This window comes from Anabrus simplex, chromosome 4 (genome assembly GCF_040414725.1).
Source record: "Anabrus simplex isolate iqAnaSimp1 chromosome 4, ASM4041472v1, whole genome shotgun sequence".
NCBI lineage: Eukaryota > Metazoa > Arthropoda > Insecta > Orthoptera > Tettigoniidae > Anabrus > Anabrus simplex.
In genome coordinates, this window is record NC_090268.1 from 340,082,971 (window position 1) to 340,106,203 (window position 23,233).

The 23,233-nt window shown below is 39.1% G+C and overlaps 1 protein-coding gene across 6 annotated transcripts in view; it reads right to left on the minus strand.

Moving 5' to 3' along the window:
* The window catches only part of Nbr (exonuclease mut-7 homolog), a 311,108-nt gene that overhangs the window by 26,269 nt on the left and 261,606 nt on the right, over positions 1-23,233 (minus strand). For 5 of the 6 annotated variants that reach the window (XM_067145731.2, XM_068227278.1, XM_067145733.2 and 2 more), the window contains one exon: positions 18,830-19,051. The exons of the other annotated variant lie outside the window; for it this stretch is intronic. In XM_067145731.2, coding sequence (XP_067001832.2) covers positions 18,830-19,051 — 222 coding nt within the window. The remainder of the gene's footprint in view (positions 1-18,829; positions 19,052-23,233) is intronic. 6 annotated transcript variants of the gene reach the window in all.

Sequence of the window (23,233 nt, forward strand, 5' to 3'; positions counted from 1 at the left end):
GACATCCACTGATAATGCCTCCAAAGCACCATGTAACAAAACTGTTGATATTGTATGAACATCAAAGGTTATTACATGCTGGCCCCCAATTGCTCCTTGCATCTCTAAGACAACGCTTTTGGATACCCAACGGGCGATCTGTCATCCAAAAGACCATCCATAAATGTCTTTGTTGTTTCAGACTGAAGGCTACTACAACAGAACAGCTCATGGGTCAGTTGCCTCCTGCAAGAGTTGAACCAAGTAAGCCATTTTTTAATTGTGGTATAGACACTGGTGGACCATTGTACATCAAGCAAGGCACGGTACGCAGCAAGGTGAAGATAAAATGTTATATTGCCTTATTTATAGGCTTGGCTATTAAAGCAATTCACCTTGAGTTGGTTAGCAGCCTTACTACAGAGGCTTTCATGGCTGCACTACGAAGATTTTTAGCACGGAGAGGTAGATGTAGTAACATTTACAGTGACAATGCTACCTGCTTCGTGGGTGCAAAAAAATGAACTCAAAGAATTGAATCCTCTACTTAAGTCATGGAGTCATCAAAGTGAAGTACTGGCCTTTGCCTCTCAAGAAGGAATTGAGTGGCATTTTGTCCCCCCTCAAGCACCACACTTTGGTGGATTGTGGGAAGCCCGGATAAAATCAGTGAAGTACCATTTAAGGAGAGCAGTGGGGAACACAGTTCTGACATTTGAAAAAATGTACACACTCCTCACACAGATTGAAGCTTGCCTCAATTCCAGACCCATCACTCCTTTACCTAACAGCACTGATGAATTTTCCTTCTTAACACCTGGCCACTTCTTAGTAGGTAAACCTCTTATTTCCATGCCAGAGCGAGATTTGCTTCCAGGTCCAGTGTCACGTTTGTCAAGATGGGAACTCATTCAGCGATGCAGACAACAGGTGTGGAAAATATGGTCTAGCGACTATCTGTCTCAACTTCAGCAACGCAGTAAATGGTCTACAAAACTACCCAGTCTACAAGCTGGTACATTGGTAACCATGAAGGATGACAATTTACCCCCACTTGTGTGGCAGACTGGGGTAATTGAGGCAGTTCATCCTGGGGATGATGGGCAAGTCTGTGTTGTATCAGTGCGCACTCCAAAGGGCGTGTACCAACGCCCTATTACAAAATTTTGTGTGTTTCCTCAAGAATAATTTGTTCAATAACATTTAAAATTGTTCCTTCAACTTTTCAAATATCCTGAACCATTTTCTTGCTCTTGCATGTTCCTTCCTTGTTATTTGTTTGAAGTTTTATTGATTCTGGTTACGTAATTTGTTCCTCAAATTAGGTGGGCGGCATGTTGGTGATACAATCTGAGACTGATACATGTTCTTTGGATTGTTATTTATTTTATTTATTTGCATCTTGTTATTCTTATGTTTTTATATGAAAATAAACATGGCTCTACACACAACAGTATGCAAACTGCATATGCCAATATCAAGAAGAGATTTTCCCTCTGGGTTTAGCACCTGCAAATGATTTTCAATTTTTAAATAAAACTGAAGTTAACATTCGGCCCATCCATTTCGACTTGTAAAAGTGAAATGGCGTATGGCTTTTAGTGCCGGGAGTGTCCGAGGACAAGTTCGGCTTGCCAGGTGCAGGTCTTTTTATTTGACGCCCGTAGGCACCCTGCGCGTCATGATGAAGATGAAATGATCATGAAGACGACACATACACCCAGCCCCCGTGCCAGCGAAATTAACCAATGATGGTTAAAATTCTCGATCCTGCTGGGTATTGAACCCGAGACTCCTGTGACCAAAGGCCAGCACGCTAACCATTTAGCCATGGAGCCAATTTGACTTGTAAAATATTTCCTAAAGGTAAGGAGAGTCCATGTGTAAACCCATCTAATAAGTGATCCGCAGTTGCCCTGTCTAAAAATACACTATTTCAATACCTTGTTGCAAATTTTTGAAGATTTATATCCCAAAACTTTACACACAAGTCCATTTGTCCTCTTTGGACGAATTTGATTAACGATTCATCAAAACAAACAATGTAGTCAGAGCAATGTTTTACGTCATTTTACAAACTTTCTTTAAAACATGGGGCTAATCCATTATTTATAATATAGGAAGTCTTAGTCTTGCCCATAGTAAAGGTTTGAGCAATTTTATTGTCTTAGAACATTGTTTTGAATGCTGCAGAGATTGTATCACAAGAGTTGAGAGACATCTTTCCAGTGACAACCTGAAGAGGCCATATGGCTTCAGCCAATGTAACAACATCTTCATTCACACTGGAAGTCTTTAAACTCGATTTACTTGTCACTAGCACTGCTAATTCCTTTGTAGCTGTGGATATAGTGCTAACTCTCGGCTGCGTATCTTCAAGTGAAAATGGAGTAGAGGTATTCTTTGCAAAGAAAGAAATTGTTGGCTGGGAAGACTTAGCTTTCATGTATTTTATATGAGTAGGTCCTTTAGTATGAGAAGTGACTGCTTGTTTACCCATATTACTAAGTTTGAACGATTTACAACACACTTTACAATATGCTGAAGTTGCATCATTTACCAATACTGTATGTCCAACCAACCACTAAGTTCGGGAAACACTTTACTGTCTAGCCAAAGTTTATTAAAAGTACATCGCTTATTAGCCATTGTCATGAGTTTTAAGAAAGCATCCTAGAACTGAAATAAATAAAAAATAACATTAAAATGATTGAAAGAAATTACACAAGGCACAACAAAAATTGTACAATTGTTGTGTACTTCTTGTGAAAAAATACCTGAAAAAGAAATGCTACAATAGCCTGGGTTACAGTAGACTAGAGCCTAAAAATCATCATCATCATCATTTCCCCTTATCCAGCTCCTGCCGGTTCGCGGTATTTATGGCACTTCTCCATCTTCCTCTTTCCTTCCACCATTCCTCTTCCACAATCTTGTCCCAGTATAAATTTCGTCTTCTTATGCCGCTCTTCAATGATTCAATCCACCTTGTTCTAGGTCTTCCACTTGCTCTCTTGCCCTCGCACTTTGCCTCCCGCCATCTGTCTTGGAATTCTATTCTCCCCATCCTCTTTACATGTCCAAACCACCTTAGTTTATTCTTTTCAACTCTCTCATTTAGCTCTCCTATCCCAACTTCCTTGCTAACATCTTCATTTCTCACTCTGTCTTTCCTTGTCTTTCCTATCATAATTCTTAGGAATTTCATCTCACTGGCCTGAACTCTACTCTCTTGCCTGCTAGTCAAAGTCCAACCCTCAGCTGCATAAGTCAGTATGGGTACAAAGTACATTTTGTACATTATCTCATTACTTTTCCTTGGTACTTCTTTGCTCCAAACAAGTTTTCTTATACTCTGGTAGAACGCATTACCCTGCTCTACCCTTCTGCTAATCTCCATGACCAGCCTAGCATTTTGCATTAATTCACTTCCTAGGTATTTAAAGCTGTCCACAATTTCCAGACTCTGACTTCCAATTTTCACAGTGACATTTCCTTGCCTTTCCCCTCTCGACATCAACATAGTCTTGTTTTTCTCTGTACTGATTTTCATGACATACTTCTCAGTTTTTTCATTCAGTGCATCTAGTTGTTGTTGCACTTGTTTGCTGTTTTTTCTCCAGATCACATCATCATCTGCAAACAGTAGTATCTTCATCTCTTTATCCCCATAGACTTCCTTTGTTTCCTTTACAATTTCGTGCATGACCATAATAAACAGAAGAAGTGACAGTACACTCCCCTCTCAGTCCAGTCTTATTCCTAAACCATTCTGTCTTTCCAACTGGGGTCAGTACTCTGCGAACACAGCTGTTGTACAATGCTTGCACCATTTCTAACATTTCTCTTCCGAGTCTCTTTTTAACCATGTTTTCCCAAACCTTCTCTTTGGGGACACTATCATATACCTTTTCTATATCTATGAAAATCATGACCAGATCCTTTCCATATTCCCAATTCTTTTTCATCAGCTGTCTCATGCTAAAGATGGGTCCACTGTAGATTTACTCCTGAAACCATAGTGTTCCTCTTGTAACTCTTCTTCAATCTTTCTTCTCGTTCTTCTTTCTAATATCCTTTCCAGTACTTTAACTACCTATGATATAAGTATGATTCTTCTATAGTTACCAGAAACTTTCTCGTCCCTTATCTTAAACACTGGTATTCATCATCATCATCATCATCATCCCCCTTTTTTTTCAGTCTTCTGATACATATTTGTGTTTCCACATACAGTTTAGTAGTCAGTACAACCATTGCATACCACCAGGTCCAGCAGCCTTTATCATTTCCACATTGATTTCATCCATCCCTGTCGCTTTTCCCATCTTCATCTTTTGTACCACTAACTCCACCTCCAGCATTGTTATATCATCCTCTGTTGTTTGAGTTCTCACATTGTATTGCTTCTCTCTCCCCTGTACAGTTGTTCACATTCAATAGCTTATCAAAATACTCCTTCCATCTTCTCTTTATCACTTCTGGATGTATTAACAATTCCCCATCTTCCTTTTTCACTAGCTTTGTGATAACTCTTTCTGTCCTCTTATTTCTTGTAAGTCCATACAGCATACTTTTACTGCCACTTACATCCACTTCCATTTTTTGTGTAAATTCTTCCCAACTCTTCTTTTCTTCTCCTACCACCTTCTTACATCTCCGTTTGCTGTTTAGATACTTCCTTTTGCTTTCTTCTCTTTGAACTCTGTTCCATTCTCGCCAGGCTGTCTTCTTTTCTTCCACCACTTTCCTCACTTCCTCATTCCACCACGGTGTCTCCTTTTCTTTCATTCTTGTAGATGCCCTGCCACAAGCACTCTCTGCTGCACTAACAAATGCCTTTTTAAAACTGGCCCACTCCTCTTCTACATTTTCCACTTCAGTAACTGGGATCTGTTGCTTCAATCTCTCCTGAAAATCTTCCTGTACATTTTTGTCTTTCAATTTCCATACTTTTATTTTGCTTTCACTTATCTCTATAGTTTTTCCATTTTTCCCAACTGTAATTTTGCCACCACAACTCTATGGTCCCCATCAAATGCTTCTCCTGGTAAAGCTGTCTGCCACATCCACCAACTTCCTGTGATTTGTCCTTTCCACCAAAAAGTAGTCAATTACTGATTCTGTTCTTCTGTTTGATCCTGCTGTTTTTCTTTTGAAACCATGTATTCCCCACTATAAGTCCATTCCTTTCACAGAAGTCCATTAGTTCCTCTCCTTCACGATTCTTTTTCCCATATCTATAAGGTCCAATGACTTCTTCCTTTTCTTGTCTCTCGTTTCCAATCTGTCTATTCAGATCTCCCATAATAACCACTTCCACACCTGAAATTTCTACTTTCTCCAAGAATCCTTCAACATCTTCTTCCCTGTTTCCCATCTGTGGTGCAAACTCTTGTATGAAGTCCATCACTTCATCCTTCATCTTTAGTCTAATCTTCAGTATTCTGTCACTCACACATTCTACCACTTCAACATACTCCTCAAATTGCTTCGAAATGATTAGTCCCACTCTGTTTATTGCTACTTGGCCATCACTCTAGTATAATGTGTACCCTTTCCTTATTTTCTTCCTTCCATTGTTTTCCCATTTCACTTCACTCAGCCCCATCATTTCCACCTACTCCTTCTCCATGAAATCTACTACTTCCTCTGTCTTTCCTGTCAGGGCCATAAGATTTACTATTCCTATCTTAATGTTGGTTACTGGTCACCCATTAATCACAGTTCCCCCAGTACCCTGAGAACTGCACGTCGCCTTAAGGAGGGGGATGCCCTAAACTTTTCCGAGGTTGATTTACTAGTACCATATCATATATAGGCTATTATTATGATGGAGTCGCCACTCCCAAAAGCAGAGCCTAAATATATTGCCACCGAGCTCGATAGCTGCAGTCACTTAAGTGCGGCCAGTATCCAGTATTCAGGAGATAGTAGGTTTGAACCCCACTGTCGGCAGCCCTGAAGATGGTTTTCCGTGGTTTCTCATTTTCACACCAGGCAAATGCTGGGGCTGTACCTTAATTAAGGCCACGGCCGCTTCCTTCCCACTCCCAGTCCTTTCTTGTCCTATCGTCGCCATAAGACCTATCTGTGTCAGTGCGACGTAAAGCAACTATCAAAAAAAAAATTTAAAAAAATATATATATATATCCCCTCAAATCCATCATTGGGGAAGATTTCTCTGACTTTCCAGATTTTTATCTATTTCCCTAACCAAAATATTTTCCCCTGACTTTCCTGAATGTGGACACTATGGTGGATATTGTTTTCACTGTGCCCGTGGATAAAATGCCCTGATGTCAGAAAAATCGTATTAGTGTTTCTATATCCCTGCTGGATAGTTTTTATTTGTATATTCAGTAGTACGTTTCCTCGCTTAATAGGTTCTTTTTCCACGTTCCCTCCAGAAATGTCTTCACAAGTTTTTACTGTATTTAAGACAGTGAAACTGTTTCATAATCTCTTGATATTAGGTCAGTGACAGTATGGCTATCATTTTTTAGTCTTGGACTATGAATGACGATAATGAGCATTTCTTACACAGATATAGCTGAATCAAGGAAAGGTTCTTCTTCACTTTCTCTCTCAATCATGTTGTTTCATGTTAGATTCCATTGTTTTAAGCTGTTGTAAGAACTAAACTCCGTGGCGCTACAGCCCTGATACGTCTTGGCCTACCAAGTGGCTACAGCTCAGTCCAAAGGCCTCTAGATTAGAGGTGATGTGTGGTCAGTACAACAAAAACTCTTAATTGTTATTCTTGGCTTTCTAGACTGGGGCTGCTATTTCACCATCAGATAGCTCCTCAATTACTGTTTTCACATAGGCTGAATGGACCTCAAACCAGCCACCAAATCAAGGTAAAAATCCCCGACCTAGCTGGATATCTCACCTGGAGCCTCTCAGTAAGAGGCAGGTTTGGTACCCTTGAACATGGCCGGCTCTTAAGCTGTTGCAGACTAGTGAAAAGTTAACCCATGTCTCATCCTGAGGTGGTTCAGCTCTTTTCAGGAATACCCCCAATAGAGGTGAGCTGCACTGTACCATTTTTACCACATATCAGGCCTCCTGCATTCTTAAATCTCTGGCAGTACTGAGAATCGAATCTGGGCCTCCAAGGACGGTGGCTAATAATGCTAGCCTCCAGCTAATGGAGATGGACCACAGACCAATAATAATCTGAGTCTTCCTCAAACTTTGTATTTTATTTCAATGCTTCCTTGATTCCAGGGTTACCTTGCGAGGCAAAGCTTACCAAGAAAAAAAATTAAGGAATGCACCTGAAGGTATATAGAATGATTCATAAAAAGAAAATGGAGAAAATAACTCTTGATAATTAGGTAATACCACATTCTAAAGAATGAAAATGTGGCTTCGGAGGATGGCAAATGATTGGGGACATTTTTTATTACAGTGCTGCAGATGCTGATATATCGGCAAATATTACCCAATCTAGATCATTGTCATCACAGCAGTTGTAGTCATTGCCCCACATCAGATTGTATTCAAATCCGTCAAAGGCATTACAGATGCCAGTCTTCTTGAAACTCGTTTTTACAGAAAATAATGAGGATGTATAAACATAAAAATTCAAGCAATAACTTTATTTTCCTGCTGATCATCAATGTGTGCTGTCTGGAGACTACTGAGCCAGAGTAAAAGTGGTGAAGGTGGTCCCTGAAGGGTTTGTTTACAGACAAGTCCAACAGTTGAAGCAAAAAGGTTATTCCACCTGAAATTATGGCAAGTACTGTTTACTGTTTTTTGTTTATCCAACTCCTGTCTAACCATCTCCATTAGATGCCCATTAAAACTGTCCAGCAATAGCATAGCTTTCTTATGCAACAAAGCCCCTGGGTGCCGCACCCACACTACTCGAACTCGGTCCTTCATAAAAATCTACTGTCATCCAACCCATTTCCTGAGCATGCACATGAATTCCTTGAGGAAGCCCTCCTCTCAGAAGTGTTTTTCACTTAAATATGATGTTCAGTGGAAGTTTTCTCCCATCCACAGTTATAACCACTATCACCGTGCAACAAAGCTTCACTCCTGCTGCCTTTTTTTTATGATCACACTTGATGTATCCTTTTAATTTAAAGTGGTAAAGGGAAACCAGTCCGCCTCTGTGGTGTAGTGGTTAGCGTGATTAGCTGCCACCCCCGGAGGTCCGGGTTCGATTCCCGGCTCTGCCACGAAATTTGAAAAGTGGTACGAGGGCTGGAACGGGGTCCACTCAGCCTCGGGAGGTCAACTGAGTAGAGGTGGGTTCGATTCCCACCTCAGCCATCCTGGAAGTGGTTTTCCGTGGTTTCCCACTTCTCCTCCAGGCAAATGCCGGGATAGTACCTAACTTAAGGCCACGGCTGCTTCCTTCCCTCTTCCTTGTCTAACCCTTCCAATCTTCCCATCCCCCACCAAGGCCCCTGTTCAGTATAGCAGGTGAGGCCGCTTGGGCGAGGTACTGGTCATTCTCCCCAGCTGTATCCCACGGCCCGATGTCTGATGCTCCAGGACACTGCCCTTGAGGCGGTAGAGGTGGGATCCCTCGCTAAGTCCGAGGGAAAAGCCAACCCTGGACGATAAACAGATTAAGAAGAAGAAGAAGAAGAAGAAAGGGAAACCAATTTTCCTACTATTCCTAGACATCGAAAAGGCTTATGATAGCATATCAAGGAAGCGTATCTGGGAATGACTAAAAGAGCTGGGATATATACTTGAAGGTTAGAAAGTTCGGTGAATTGAGAAAGAAAATATCTAAGTCAATCGCTAGACTAGCCTTCTTGAAGAGATGCTGTGACAGTGACATCATATCTTCATGGATCAAGATTAAACATCATCTGAAAACTACTGGAGCCAAGAAGATTCTGGCGGAAGCCAGCAGACGTTTGCTGCGAAATCAAATTCAACAAACTAGGAGACATTTGGATAAGTACAACAGAACTACACTCAGTCTTTTCATGGAGATTAGCATTAACTTGCAAACTGAACATTGGGCCTTGGTAGACAGGATAACATATGAGCAGGCTGAACGTGTTAAAGACTATAGTAGAGCAAATCAAGAAAAGAAATTTCAGATAATGGTACAATGCAAACCACAGGAATTAGATTATAACAAGGTCATAGTAAATATGTCTGATAAAGTACTAAACCAAAATTCAATATCAGTGCGATTCCACAAAAGATCAAGAAGTAAGTATAAATAACCACCTAATCGATACTTTATTAATGCCTCAGGCAAAATTGAATAAAATTAAAACTTACAGGACATGTTTCGACCACTTAGTGGTCCTCTTCAGCTGTATAAATAAAGAACTGAAAAGAAAAACATTGACAATAAGCACAAATAAAAGTTCTTTGGAGACTCCTTTGATAAAAATGGAGGTCGTCAGAATAGGTCATCTTGCCTTTCGTTCTTGTTTGGAAAAGATGTTTATTCTGCGCTGTCTAGAGGGTCTGTCTTTGAGCGCGACCTGGTGAAGTAACGATGTGATACAGTTTGACAGTTCATGGAAAGCTCTGGAGAGAAGGGAAGTAGAGTTTCATCGTCATCTAAAATAACATGTGAGGGAGGAGGGAGATTGGGCTGTGCTTCTGCGATGTCGTGTTTGATTATATCTCTTGTTCGTCTAGTCTGTTTCATGTCTACCCATTCTAAGTATTTGCTAATATTCTCATATAAGCTTTTATGCTCGTTGTTTTCGTTGAGATTCTCTTCACCGTTTTCCAATTTATCAAGAACGATGTGGATGTTTTCCAGGTTGTTCATAAGATTACCTTTATTAATCATACAGATAATTTGAAGGTCCTGTTTTATATTGGTGAATTTGTGGTTGGACTCTTTCATATGGGATCCCATGGCAGAGAATCTTTTGTATCTTTCAGCATTGACGTGTTCTTGATATCTAATTGAGAAGTTCCTTCCAGATTGTCCCACGTAAGTTTTTTTACATTGAGCACAAGTCAGCTTATAAATACCCGATTCCTGGAATTCGTCATCTTTAAGTTTATTAGCTTTATTATGACTTAAGTTTATTAGCTTTATTATGACTAAAGATGACGAATTCCAGGAATCGGGTATTTATAAGCTGACTTGTGCTCAATGTAAAAAAACTTACGTGGGACAATCTGGAAGGAACTTCTCAATTAGATATCAAGAACACGTCAATGCTGAAAGATACAAAAGATTCTCTGCCATGGGATCCCATATGAAAGAGTCCAACCACAAATTCACCAATATAAAACAGGACCTTCAAATTATCTGTATGATTAATAAAGGTAATCTTATGAACAACCTGGAAAACATCCACATCGTTCTTGATAAATTGGAAAACGGTGAAGAGAATCTCAACGAAAACAACGAGCATAAAAACTTATATGAGAATATTAGCAAATACTTAGAATGGGTAGACATGAAACAGACTAGACGAACAAGAGATATAATCAAACACGACATCGCAGAAGCACAGCCCAATCTCCCTCCTCCCTCACATGTTATTTTAGATGACGATGAAACTCTACTTCCCTTCTCTCCAGAGCTTTCCATGAACTGTCAAACTGTATCACATCGTTACTTCACCAGGTCGCGCTCAAAGACAGACCCTCTAGACAGCGCAGAATAAACATCTTTTCCAAACAAGAACGAAAGGCAAGATGACCTATTCTGACGACCTCCATTTTTATCAAAGGAGTCTCCAAAGAACTTTTATTTGTGCTTATTGTCAATGTTTTTCTTTTCAGTTCTTTATTTATACAGCTGAAGAGGACCACTAAGTGGTCGAAACATGTCCTGTAAGTTTTAATTTTATTCAATTTTGCCTGAGGCATTAATAAAGTATCGATTAGGTGGTTATTTATACTTACTTCTTGATTAAACATCGATACGGTCATGAAATGGACAACTTGTAATCCACAAAAGATGGCAAAACTTTCATCCATTAGGAAGATGCTTAAAAATTTTAATTTGCATTATGGGCTAAAGAAAGGTTTTAACTTCGCTGTGGCACTGAGAAGAATCCCAGTAGAGAAGATTGTCTGTGGGGTAGAGTGTGCAATCAGATTTGCCATTAAACAAGGCGGAGGAAATCCGTCAAGATGTATCTTACGTGCTGAAAAGACTCACAAGACAACTGCTAGATATCATCAAGGTCAAACTTCTCCAGCAGTCTACCATAACGAAGCATAGAAAAGCCAAACAATACATGGCTGCTAAGACCGAGTGGCATTTCTACCGCATGACTGCTACATCAATCCACCAGCTACCCAATGCAGCCCTCTTCTGACTTCTGCAGCAGTCCACTGGAGTGGAAAGGTTAAATATGGTAAGGAATAGGAAGGACCCTCTATATTACAACAGAGAAATAAATAAATCAAGAAGAAGATGCAGGTTAGAAAGAAATGAGTTAGTAATGGTTGTGGAAGTAAGGAGAAATTGAAGGAACATACTAAGATACCGAATTTAGCAAAAATCTCAGCAAAAAATAACATGATAGCAAACTGGCAATCATATAAATTTTATGGAATAATTGAAGTATAGGTACTTTAAGTAAGGCAGAAACAAGTTATAGGAAGGACATTCCAGGAATCAATAATCAACAAGGGGAGTGTATATGCGAGGACTTACAGAATGCAGATGTATTCAGTAAAGATAGTTGGATATAGGGGAAATATTCAGGTAGAGGAGGTTACAAATACTATCAAAGTACTGAAATTTATCTATGATAATAAAGTTCTTTGCAAAAAGATGCAAAAGTTGAAAGATAGAAAAGCAGCTGGGATTGATAAGACTTCTGGGGATATACTAACGGCAGTTGGTTGAGATAAAGTGCCGATCTGAAATATATGATTACTGTTTGCTTGTAGGAACTATACAAAATGAATGGAGAGTTGCTGTAGTAGCCGAAGTGTACAAGGGAAAAGGTGGTAAACATAAAGTTGATAATTACAGGTCAAGTCAGCTTCACATTGTTTCATAGAAGGCACGTCACACTGTTCAAGAGAGGGGAAAGAAAGTGATGTAAAATGGCATTGCAACTAACTTAAAACGCTTTGAGTAACCAAAGTATGCTGACCAAATCAAACGAACATGATCTACTCTTAACATGGAACTTCTGCTTTCCCTCGTGTGTAGGTATGCAGTGACATTTAACATTGCACAGTGCAGCATGGCGCCATTTCGTCACCAATGTAAGCATATAAGAATAAGCATATATTGTGCCGTTTCACAGTTCTTTTTAAGAGCTGTAGTAACAAAGATGGAGTCTCTGCGATCAAAATGTCAAATAAAATGCATTTAACGTCAGTACGGGCCGAAATGTAAGTCTTTTCGTCGGTCGGTTACGGAAATGACCGCGTATAGAAGGCGCAGAAAAAATGACAAATGGACATTATTTAAAACCATTATTCAAGAAAAAAAATGCTCATCACTTATTATATAATCTGACTTCGATGTGTTAAGAAGACGCAAGACTAGATTTGAAAGGGATTATCCAGCGGAGCTAAATACTATAAATTGGAAACGAAAGATAATTTGCGACTACACGCCAATCTGCTGATATCAAGATTTAAACGCTGCGCGGGAGATTAAATACGCAAAAAGAAGAGATAAATAGACTACAGTAGAACTACGTCACGAAGTGGCGCAGGTCCTCAATAAAATTTTCCCGATACTGTTTAATGTTGAAGGACACCTACTGACCAGTTGTTGAGTGCATTTACGCCAATAAAAAGATAGCGGAAAGAAATTTATTTTCAAATTGGAATATATACAGAACATCTTAGTCGATTTTGAACTAGTTTATTAGATCAACTGTACCCCAACGAAATCTATGCAATCTGAGCAACGCAAGAGATATATTAATTGGAAGATGTCAGCAATGAATCAAATATTCTATTATTGTTCTGTTTCATACGCACGAGTCTTCACCATGGGTCTGTAAGGGAGCAAGGCGATGCTGCTTGGATCCTGATGAGGCGATACGATGTTGGCTGTCCCGGATGACCTGTGATCAGTGTTGAGAAGCTACGATGTACCCGACCACTTCTGGAGGAACCAGATGACGAGATCCTAATCTCAGATGACCGGAGATGAGGAAACATCGAGACCATCTTGAGCAAAGCTAAGTCCATTACCTAAGTCGTTTTCGTAAGTAAGAGTATATTATTTCTTTTATTGCATGTTGATGTTTGTTTTGTGCTAAGACTGTGCGTGGATAAACATATTGCTGATGTGATTGGAAGTAGGTATTCATCCATATGGTATGTTAATTCCACTTGTAGGCGTGGTCACCAAGTGATTGTGCGATCGTAATGTTTTCCAGTGATATGTGAGGAGAGACAGCGAGAGTTATTATTATTACCAGTGTTGAGTAGTGCGTGAAGTTGGCATTAATACCTGTGTGTCCTAATTTAAGCAATGTCAATCAGTTCGAGATCGTATATAGGATGTGTTTTATGAAGGAATATGGCAGTAGACTACTCCAAGCTCATGTTAAATTTGGCACTATGACAGTAGTAAGTAAAGTAGGCATTTTATGAATGTCACGGCACGTTGATGTGTAAGTTAAGGTGGTGATTTACATATGATGAAGTGAAAGAGTTGTTATATATGAAATATGTGTATATTAACGCGTCATAGATATGATATATGGATGTTAATGATTTATGATGGTGGTAGTTATTGTTTTCTTCGAGAGAGAAATAGTCATAGTGGTGCGAAGTGAGATCTAGTCATTTCAAATGATGTTTCGGAGGGTGTCACAGAATTCTCGCCAATTCCATGTAATAATTCTGGATCTTTCGCATTGTACATAGCTTAGGATATGATCTCGAGACGAGTAGTGCAATGTTTTTTTTTCATCCATGTTAGGATTACCTAGAGAATCATATATGTACTCAAGATAGATTTGAGCTTTCACTGATTTACTTAGGATGATCTTGAAAATTCTCACGGTGTATAACTTTATTTCTGGATAAATTTCAACCCATAGGCTGATCACTGGTGACCTAGATTTTCAAAAGAGAATTAATTTTTTTAGTCGGAGATAGTGTCATCTGACCATGTAGATTTTCCGTTGATAGTATGTGTTATGATAGCTACATATGATATGTGTGGTGACGTTTTTTTTTGTTTTTTTTGCAACCATGTACGCACGTAGTCTGATAATCAATAAGCTAAGGTCATATTACCTTAAGTTCATAAATTAAATCTTGCGATAATGTTACTTGTAGGGTGATTACGACTTACAAGGGACGTAGCTTGGCTCATGATGTGTGACACAAGGAAATATGAGCGTCTAAGAGGCAACTAAGTAGGCAGAAGTGAATGTTTAAAATGTAAAACATACAAGAGAGTACTTGTCAAATCAAATCTGAAGAAGAGCTTGGTGATAGCCTCATTGAGAGTCCTAAACCTGCATCTAGACAAACAGTCAGTGAAAATTAAGGAATGTGACAGTTTATAGAGTAAGGATTAGGTGGTAACTAACAGAATCCCAAGAATAATTGATTCAGACAACTTGAACTCCATTTCTTGACTGAACATTAAAAATCGGCAATTCTACTAGCGTTTCTTTATTTTCTCAAGAGAGTGTCACTAGAAATACTGTAAATAGTAGTTAATACAATTTTTATTTTCTTCTTTGAGGATGCATCCTATATTCTTAGTATACTTGATTTTAATGTTTATTTTTTTGCCAGTATGGCACATGTAAATACCATTATCTGTATTCACATTAATTTATTTTGTTATCACCCAGCTTTGTAGGTGAGTTGTATACGAAGGAAAACATAGCTTTTTCAAAAATTTCCCAGATGTTACATGGAATTTATGCTAATAATTTATGATTTTGGAGATTGATGGGCTTATGAAAGGAAATAATATGATCCGAGAAGACATTTATTTAGGATGAATTCGGAAGATGTAATTTTTCTGAAAGTTGTTGACGGATATAGACTATAGGGTTGACAATGAGTCACTCATTTCAAGAACGACTTCATTGGTAAAAATTTGAGATAATTTTCTTGAATATTTGACTTAATATTTAAAATAAATATGGAATAGTGAAACCTAAACACTCTTTCTCTGTGTTCTTAGAATAAGAATTAGTTGTAAGACTGTAGTAGTTTCAAGCGACGATAATTTCTATAAGAGTTAATAAGAGTATGGTATCTAACTAGTTACGAGTTAGAGACGTCTTTCTGCGTTAGTTAGAAACTACCATTAATCGACCTGGACGTTTTTCTATTACGGAACTCACACCCGTAGGACTCAGTCACCAGATTAATTGAATTTAGAGCTAGTCAGGATCTCTTGAGTCCATGCCTGGACGCGGGAACGGCGCAATATATATATATATTTTTTCCGAAACGGATTGACTTCTTTTTGCTGCAGGTTTCAATAAATGACCAATCATTTAAAGAATAGAGGCAGCTTGTTATTAGGGTAACACGAAAACAGTCGCGAAATTCTGTTGAAGTGAAATGAAAACCCATAGCCTGTTTCCAGTCATTCGACCGGGTCAGAAATGGAATGAATGGAGCCCCCATCTAGTGGCTCTGGGGTGATGATTAATGAATGACAGATGAAAAGAAATGATATTGGAGAATGTTGCTGGAATGAAATAGACAGGGAAAACCGGAATACCCAGAGAAAAACTTGCCCCGCCTCCACTTTGTCCAGCACAAATCTCACATGGAGTGACCGGGATTTGAACCACAGAACCCAGCGGTGAGAGACCGGTGCGCTGCCGCCTGAGCCACAGAGGGTCTCCATCGAAGTGAGGTTATGAAAATTAATCCTATTTTTGTACATTCTCTTTCTGGATTTTTCATCACTATCCTCACTTGATGATAATAAAAGCTCTCATTGTAACATGTTTATATCACTAAATTAAATTCTAGTGTAGATACTTGTTAATTAACAGCTAGAAAGGGAACTGACTCTCTGCAAGATTTCTGAAAGCTTTTCACTTCTTTTCTTTGCACTTTGCATTTCTGTACCGATGGAGGAACATAAGTTTGAAAAGTGAAAAGATTCCTAACTTTTCACTTTGCAAGACAAATCTGAAAAGTGATGGTGGAACAAAATCTGAACTGAAAAGTGCAAAGTGGTTGGTCAGCATACTGTGGTTACTCAAAGCATTTTAAGTTAGTTTCAATGCCATTTTACATCGCTTTCTTTCCCCTCTCTTGCCCCAGATAGCAACACATGAGCGAAACTAGCTGATTACAAATATCAGCGGAAGGTAAGCAAACTGCCTGATAATTCTGACAAAGCGGAATACCTACCTAACTACTGTACATATTTTATAAAATCAGTTTTGGAGTAGATACTTATGTAGGATTAATTTCTTGCAAATAAAACACAAATTAAAGCCAATTCTTTTTTCCCTTAAATTCTCTTCTAAAATTAGGGTGCATGGATTATTGGCATATATTACAGTATTTCTGTTATGTGTTACGTTTCTTGTTCTTGTTATCTGAGTTGAGCAGCCAAAGTCATTTGCCGCAATCATCTTGTCGCATCATTTGTTTATGCTCGTACATATTTGTTAATCCTTCTTTGTTATTGTTTATTGCTCTTCTGGCTTATAATGAAGAATAAAAAACCGAGCTCGATAGCTGCAGTCGCTTAAGTGCGGCCAGTATCCAGTATTCGGGAGATAGTAGGTTCGAACCCCACTGTCGGCAGCCCTGAAAATGGTTTTCCGTGGTTTCCCATTTTCACACCAGGCAAATGCTGGGGCTGTACCTTAATTAAGGCCACGGCCGCTTCCTTCCCACACCTAGCCCTTTCCTGTCCCATCGTCGCCGTAAGACCTATCTGTGTTGGTGCGACGTAAAACAACTAACAAAAAAAAAAAAAAAAAAAAAAAAGAAGAAGAATAAAAAGAGAGAAATGAAAACTTTTACTATGGAAGAGAAGGTTTGAATCTTGGAAGAAGTTGATTTGTTCCGCAGAACACGTATTGCACTGGCATGCGAGTTGCAGCTCTCTGTATCCATGCTGAATATAACAGTGGAAAACAGAGGAAGCATATCATCAAGTGCTTGAAAACGTGAACCAAACTCCAAACACCACTCCAAAGCGGATTCCAAAAAAGGGACCTTCTGTTTCATCTAGGTGTAAGGCTTTGTGCCTCTCTATATAATTAAAATGTACCTTTGTAAAGAGTTATGCAATTACCTTGGTCAATTCTAAACACTACCTTTTTAATTTCTAAATTATTTTGATTTTCAAGTGGTTATGTTGTTACATTCCTGATCACCTCATGTCTTTAAAATCAAATCCCATTGTGCAACAGCCCTGAAGTGCCATGGCGTATCAAGCAACCACTGCTCAGCCTAAAGGCCTGCAGATTACAAGATGATATGTGGTTGGCATGACGAATCCACTCAGCCGTCATTCTTGGTTTTCTAGATCGGGACCTAGTGTCTTTGCTCAGTAAATTTATGTCCATGTTTTCTGTAGAGTTGCTGTTTACTGTTTTATCAGTTACTGGAATTTTATTTTATTGTAATTCTTTACATTATTCTTGCTTTCTAAATTTTATACGGAGCTGGGAAATTAATAGTCTAACTGCCTTTGAAAGTTATTTCTCACACTCTTGTTGAGCGTAAGTCATATATTTCTCTCCTCTTTTTTTTTTAATGTCCTCCCTTTTCTTATCCTTTGTTAATAAATTGTTTTCAGTTTCTTGACTGTTATGTTCTGATATCTCAATCCTTTGTTAATAAATTGTTTTCAGTTTCTTGACTGTTATGTTCTGATATCTCAATGTTCCAACATTTTGTTTACTTATTTTTATTATGTGTTTAACTGTACCCCTTCCTGCATTAAAAATTTTGAGTTCACCATGCAATAGAGTTACATTGTTAATCCAACTCCCAGGCAAGCGATCAACGTTGTGATCCTCATGCTCCGGTAGGACGCTAGCTAATATACAGTACAAAATCGAACATGAACAACATTTGGCTGTTAGGCAATGAAGGCATGAAGATTACAAAGAGTTCAATTGTTTCACAACCAATGGGATTAATTATGACCATATATATGGTCATATTTCTTTATTAGCATCACAGTTTTAAAAATAGGTATGTTTCCACTGAAATCTGCACATGGCAAGTAACTATTGTCCCAAAACCTCATATTGTATTACAAAACATTGTATAACCTTTTTCTGTGCTTGGATATGTACTGGGGTTCTTCAGGAGCACCGAATTACTGTGTAACAATCGTCACTGTCGAGTAAGGCCATCAATTGCTCAAGGCCTGAGACACCGTGGATGAGAGGTGCATGAAGAAGTTCAATGCGTCTCTACCGATGACTCAACGATAAGAGTGGACATTATAGCCATCGATAAGAAAGATCCTACCATTCGCTTTGAGAGGGACCTGCAACAGGCTCAGGATATTTACCTGGAAAAATAAGCAAATTATATGCCATGTCTGCCATATCTGTCAGCCAAATATAATATTCCTCTTGGCCAAGGGGTTGTCAAAGGCCTCCTGTTTAGATTCAGAGGTACCCTGCAGAACAACACAGCCACGATCCTTCAAAATTTAAAAATTCCTTATGACATACAGAAAATCTTATTACAGACCATAAGAGATTCTCTACAAATTATACAGTTGCATTTATACCTGAAATTGTATTCTCTTTACGATGAATTTCCCAGAAAAAAATATTTCATTATTGTAATTATATACTGTAAGTTATGTATTCCAGGCCTTTATGGTCACCCTCGCTGGAGGATGGATGATTTTTTAAATAAATCTTACTACTACTGAATGAATGAATGAATGAATGAATGAATGAACGAAAATAACCACATACTCAACCCATACCTTTCTCCATACATGTCGTCCTCGAGTGATGACCATTCTACCTTGTTGGTTTGCTATTCTGACACACCTATCATGGTGTTCATTTTGACGAATGAATACTGTATCCACACCACAAATCCTTAGGTGTTTGCCTAGTCCTTCTACTGTAATATCACAAACCACTTTAAGCTTACTGGGGGGAATTGGTTCAGGAAATGGAGGTGGTCCAACTTCTATAGGGCCCTAAAACATATGAAATAACAGTAAAATTACTAATATGAGTTTTCTTAACATAAAACATGTATATAACATTTCATTTCGTAAAGAGTTTTTATTTTCTGATTCCTTCAAACAAAGCAGACTCAACAAAGACAGGAGAAACAATCAAAAGAAATTAAACTCTGACAGTCTACTTACCATACATAATCTATGAAATTTCAAATAGAATTCTATGAAATCATAGATCACGTATTTGATTACACAGAATGCCAGAGGTCCTTTCAGAGCAGCAATGGCAATAGCAGTCATAAAGGTGTTACCCAAAGAGAACTTCTTTTAGAAATGTGCAAAAAGGCAGGGTATTGTTCTTCTCATTCTCACCATCAAAGCTATCATTTGAATGGACAGGAGGTGATATTTTTCCAAATAGTAGGGGATGGCGGGCTCACAGATTCTGCACTTTTCTCTATGGACCTCTTCTGGCTTTGTTTGAAGGAAACAGGAAATAATAGTGGAGTCCATAATGCAGGCAGATGTTAGACCAGGAGGAATAGCTAGCATGTCTATTCTGCAATATGACTGGTCAACTGAGAAACCATGGACCTCCTCATGAACTGTGTATTGTGTAATTATGCCTGAGGCCACAGGCATGTAAGTCCTGTAATCTTCCTGGGCCATTTTGGAATTCTTCTGTGGATACTTATATATTTAATTCACTACCTGTAAATTCATTCCATGAATGTTGCATACATACTGATAGTATTTAAGTTATCTTTTTTTCCATCCCATGTTACTCATAATAATGTTAATACATTTCAATCATCCTCAAATACTATTGATTTCAGTCAGGATCTAACCTGCTATTTGGATACATGGAGACAATGACTAACCATCTGTGCCACTGAGGTCAACTTCAGAAATGGAAGTCTTGAATTTCTGAATTTTTCGACTTCCTGACAAGGAATCAAATCCACGTCCTTCCAGATGAACAGAGTATGCCTTTACCGCGTCAGCTGGGCAACCTCCATAATCAATTTGGGGGTATAATAATTACATTTACAAATGTGATTATCAAGCAAATTTTTTAAAACATATCAAGAACAAAATTTTTTATACCACAAGAATTCAATGAAAAACTCTTCACGTCACAATTATTATTCCACTGAAGTCAAAAGCAAATTTCAACAGAGTTTCAAACTAATCTGGAGGATAATGGTATAACTGCAAATGAAGAGAAAATGTGCCTTATATTTTCGAACTTCACAGTCTTAGTACCTAGTATTTCCAAAGTGGATGGATGGTGTAGCTCCTATAGAAGCCTAGACTCATCAGCTTTTCATATGCTAAAGTAAGTTATTTTACTTCTGCAAGGTATTTTTTATTTTTTGGTAGTCTGGCATTTGCTTGTATTCCTAAAACATTCCTTTGTATCTTTCCCAATCCATCTCTCCTCTATCCAAAAATATTTCTTTGTCGCTTTCCCAATCCACCCCTCCCCTCTCAAGCAAATCTCACATACAGGTCTGGTTGGCATCAAAATCAATCAGTATTTCTCATTAAATTAAGTTTCCATCAACATACCATATGTTACTGCCAGGGGAGTTATGATCTTAGAAATTTAGATCCGGCTTCGTGGTCTAAACATCAAAAGTTTTCATTTGACATTTCCGTGCTGCCTAGTGGTTATGGCTGGAAGCACAGATATCTTACAAATCCTAGCTACCATTAATATACATACATTACATACATACATTATCATTATAGACTGTTATGCCTTTCAGCATTCAGTCTGCAAGCCTCTGTGAATTTACTAAATGTCGCCACAATCCTCGATTTGCAACTAGTGTTGTGGCCTCATTTAGTTCTATACCTCTTATCTTTAAATCGTTAGAAACCGAGTCTAACCATCGTCATCTTGGTCTACCTCTACTTCTCTTACCCTCCATAGCAAAGTCCATTATTCTCCTAGGTAACCTATCCTCCTCCATTCGCCTCACATGACCCCGCCACCGAAGCCAGTTTATGCGTACAGCTTCATCCATCGAGCTCATTCCTAAATTAGCCTTTATCTTCTCATTAATACTGTATTGATTGTTATCGACAGGACACAATATCGAAACCTGACTGCTGACTCTCTTGTTTATATTCACTGCATGGTTAAGCTATCATACTGAGCCTGTGTGGAAAGTGGCTCTATATGAACCATTCCCTGGAAAGGTTAGTGGCTTTACGTCGCACCGACACAGATAGGCCTTATGGCGATGATGCGATAGGAAAGGCCTAAGAGTTGGAAGACCGGGCGAGTTGGCCGTGCGCGTAGAGGCGCGCGGCTGTTGAGCTTGCATCCGGGAGATAGGGGGTTCGAATCCCACTGTCGGCAGCCCTGAAGATGGTTTTCCGTGGTTTCCCATTTTCACACCAGGCAAATGCTGGGGCTGTACCTTAATTAAGGCCACGGCCGCTTCCTTCCAACTCCTAGGCCATTCCTATCCCATCGTCGCCATAAGACCTATCTGTGTCGGTGCGACATAAAGCAAATAACAAGAACAAGAAGAAGAGTTGGAAGGAAGCGGCTGTGGCCTTAATTAAGGTACAGCCCCAACATTTGCCTGGTGTAAAAACAGGAAACCACAGAAAACCATCTTCAGGGCTGCCAACAGTGGGTTCGTGCCGAAAGTGGGATTCGAGCCCAATGTCTACCGGATGCAAGTTGGCCTCTAACCACACAGCCAACTCGCCTGGTCCCTGGAAAGGAATGGACAGATTATTTTCTGGAAGGTATAATGGCAGTGCCCATTGGAAAATGGGTAAGAATGATTGTACTGGATACTGGTATAGCAAATGAATTCATACCTCACTGTCTGTGTGTGTTCAGGTCCAAAAGAACTCAGAACTGCCACAACACGATGAACACTGCCACATGATATAGATGTTGATTCCCACAGGGAATATGAAATATCTGTCCTGAATGAGTAAATTTATAATACCAATTTAATGAACCATTATTGGACATTATAAATTTTCCAGCTAACTCATTCTTTTTGGAAGTGAGACAAAGTTTCTCATAGTGCATTGGTACTGCTGGTGGCTTCAAGTAGCCTATGCAGTAGCCTCCACGGTATGCACTAGCCATGCGTCTTGGTGAGTGTGCTAAGTACCAACTGATAAGCCCAACTTAGCACATAGGGGCAAAACATCATTGTAAGTTAGAGGACTGTAAGACAAAGTCAGTTCGAAATAAAGAAAACCTGCCACTGATGAGCAGCTTACTCTCCAACACCAAGCAGCATGATTAGAATTTGTGTTTCGATACTGAAACTGGACTGCAGGCCAATGGTCAATGGTGCTTTTCACAGATGAGTGATGATTTTGTCTCCGATCACCTGATGGTAAAGAGGACTGGGGAGCAATATTCACCCTGCAATATCTACAACAGGACACCATTTGAGGAAGTTCCATAATGGTTTAGGGTTATTTCAGCTTTGAAGCATGAACAGAGTTTGTAAACATTAATAGAGGTGCTCTGAGTGAACACCGATACATGGCGGAGGTGTTAACAGAGAGTGTACTCCTCTTTGTTCCATTTCTCAGTGAAAACTTTAGACCGACACATGACAACGCCCACCGTGATGTCAATTCCTTCACAATGATGAGGTAGCATGTCGTGGCTCCGTGGCTCATGGAGTTTGTTTTTGTCGCCGGGGGTGGAACATACATTACTGGTTGAGGAAAGTGGTCAGTGACAGAAAGAGAATGGTCAATTGCAAGATTGTGAATGAAGGTAAGTCAGCGTTCCTTTAATTCTATTCAATGAAATTCAGGATCAGATTTTCAGTATCATCATCGTCATCATCATCATCCTAAACCATCTCCAGTTTCCCGGGTGTGGTAATGAGCCTCCTCCATCTCATCCTGTCCTTGTACCATTCTTCCTCCAATCATGACCTCTCAGCAGTACATCGTTCTTAACTAAATCTATCCATTTCCTTCGTGGCCTTCCCACGGGTCGTCTTCTTTCTACTTTTCTGTCAAATTCCTTCCTTGCAGTTCTGTTTACTAGCATCCTCTTCATGTGACCAAACCACTTCAGTCTTGATATCTGAATCTTATTGAGGAGAGAATCATCTATTCCTACTTCTCTAATTTTCTCATTCCTAATCTTGTCTTTCCTGGTTTTCTGGATCATAGTACATAGGAATTTCATTT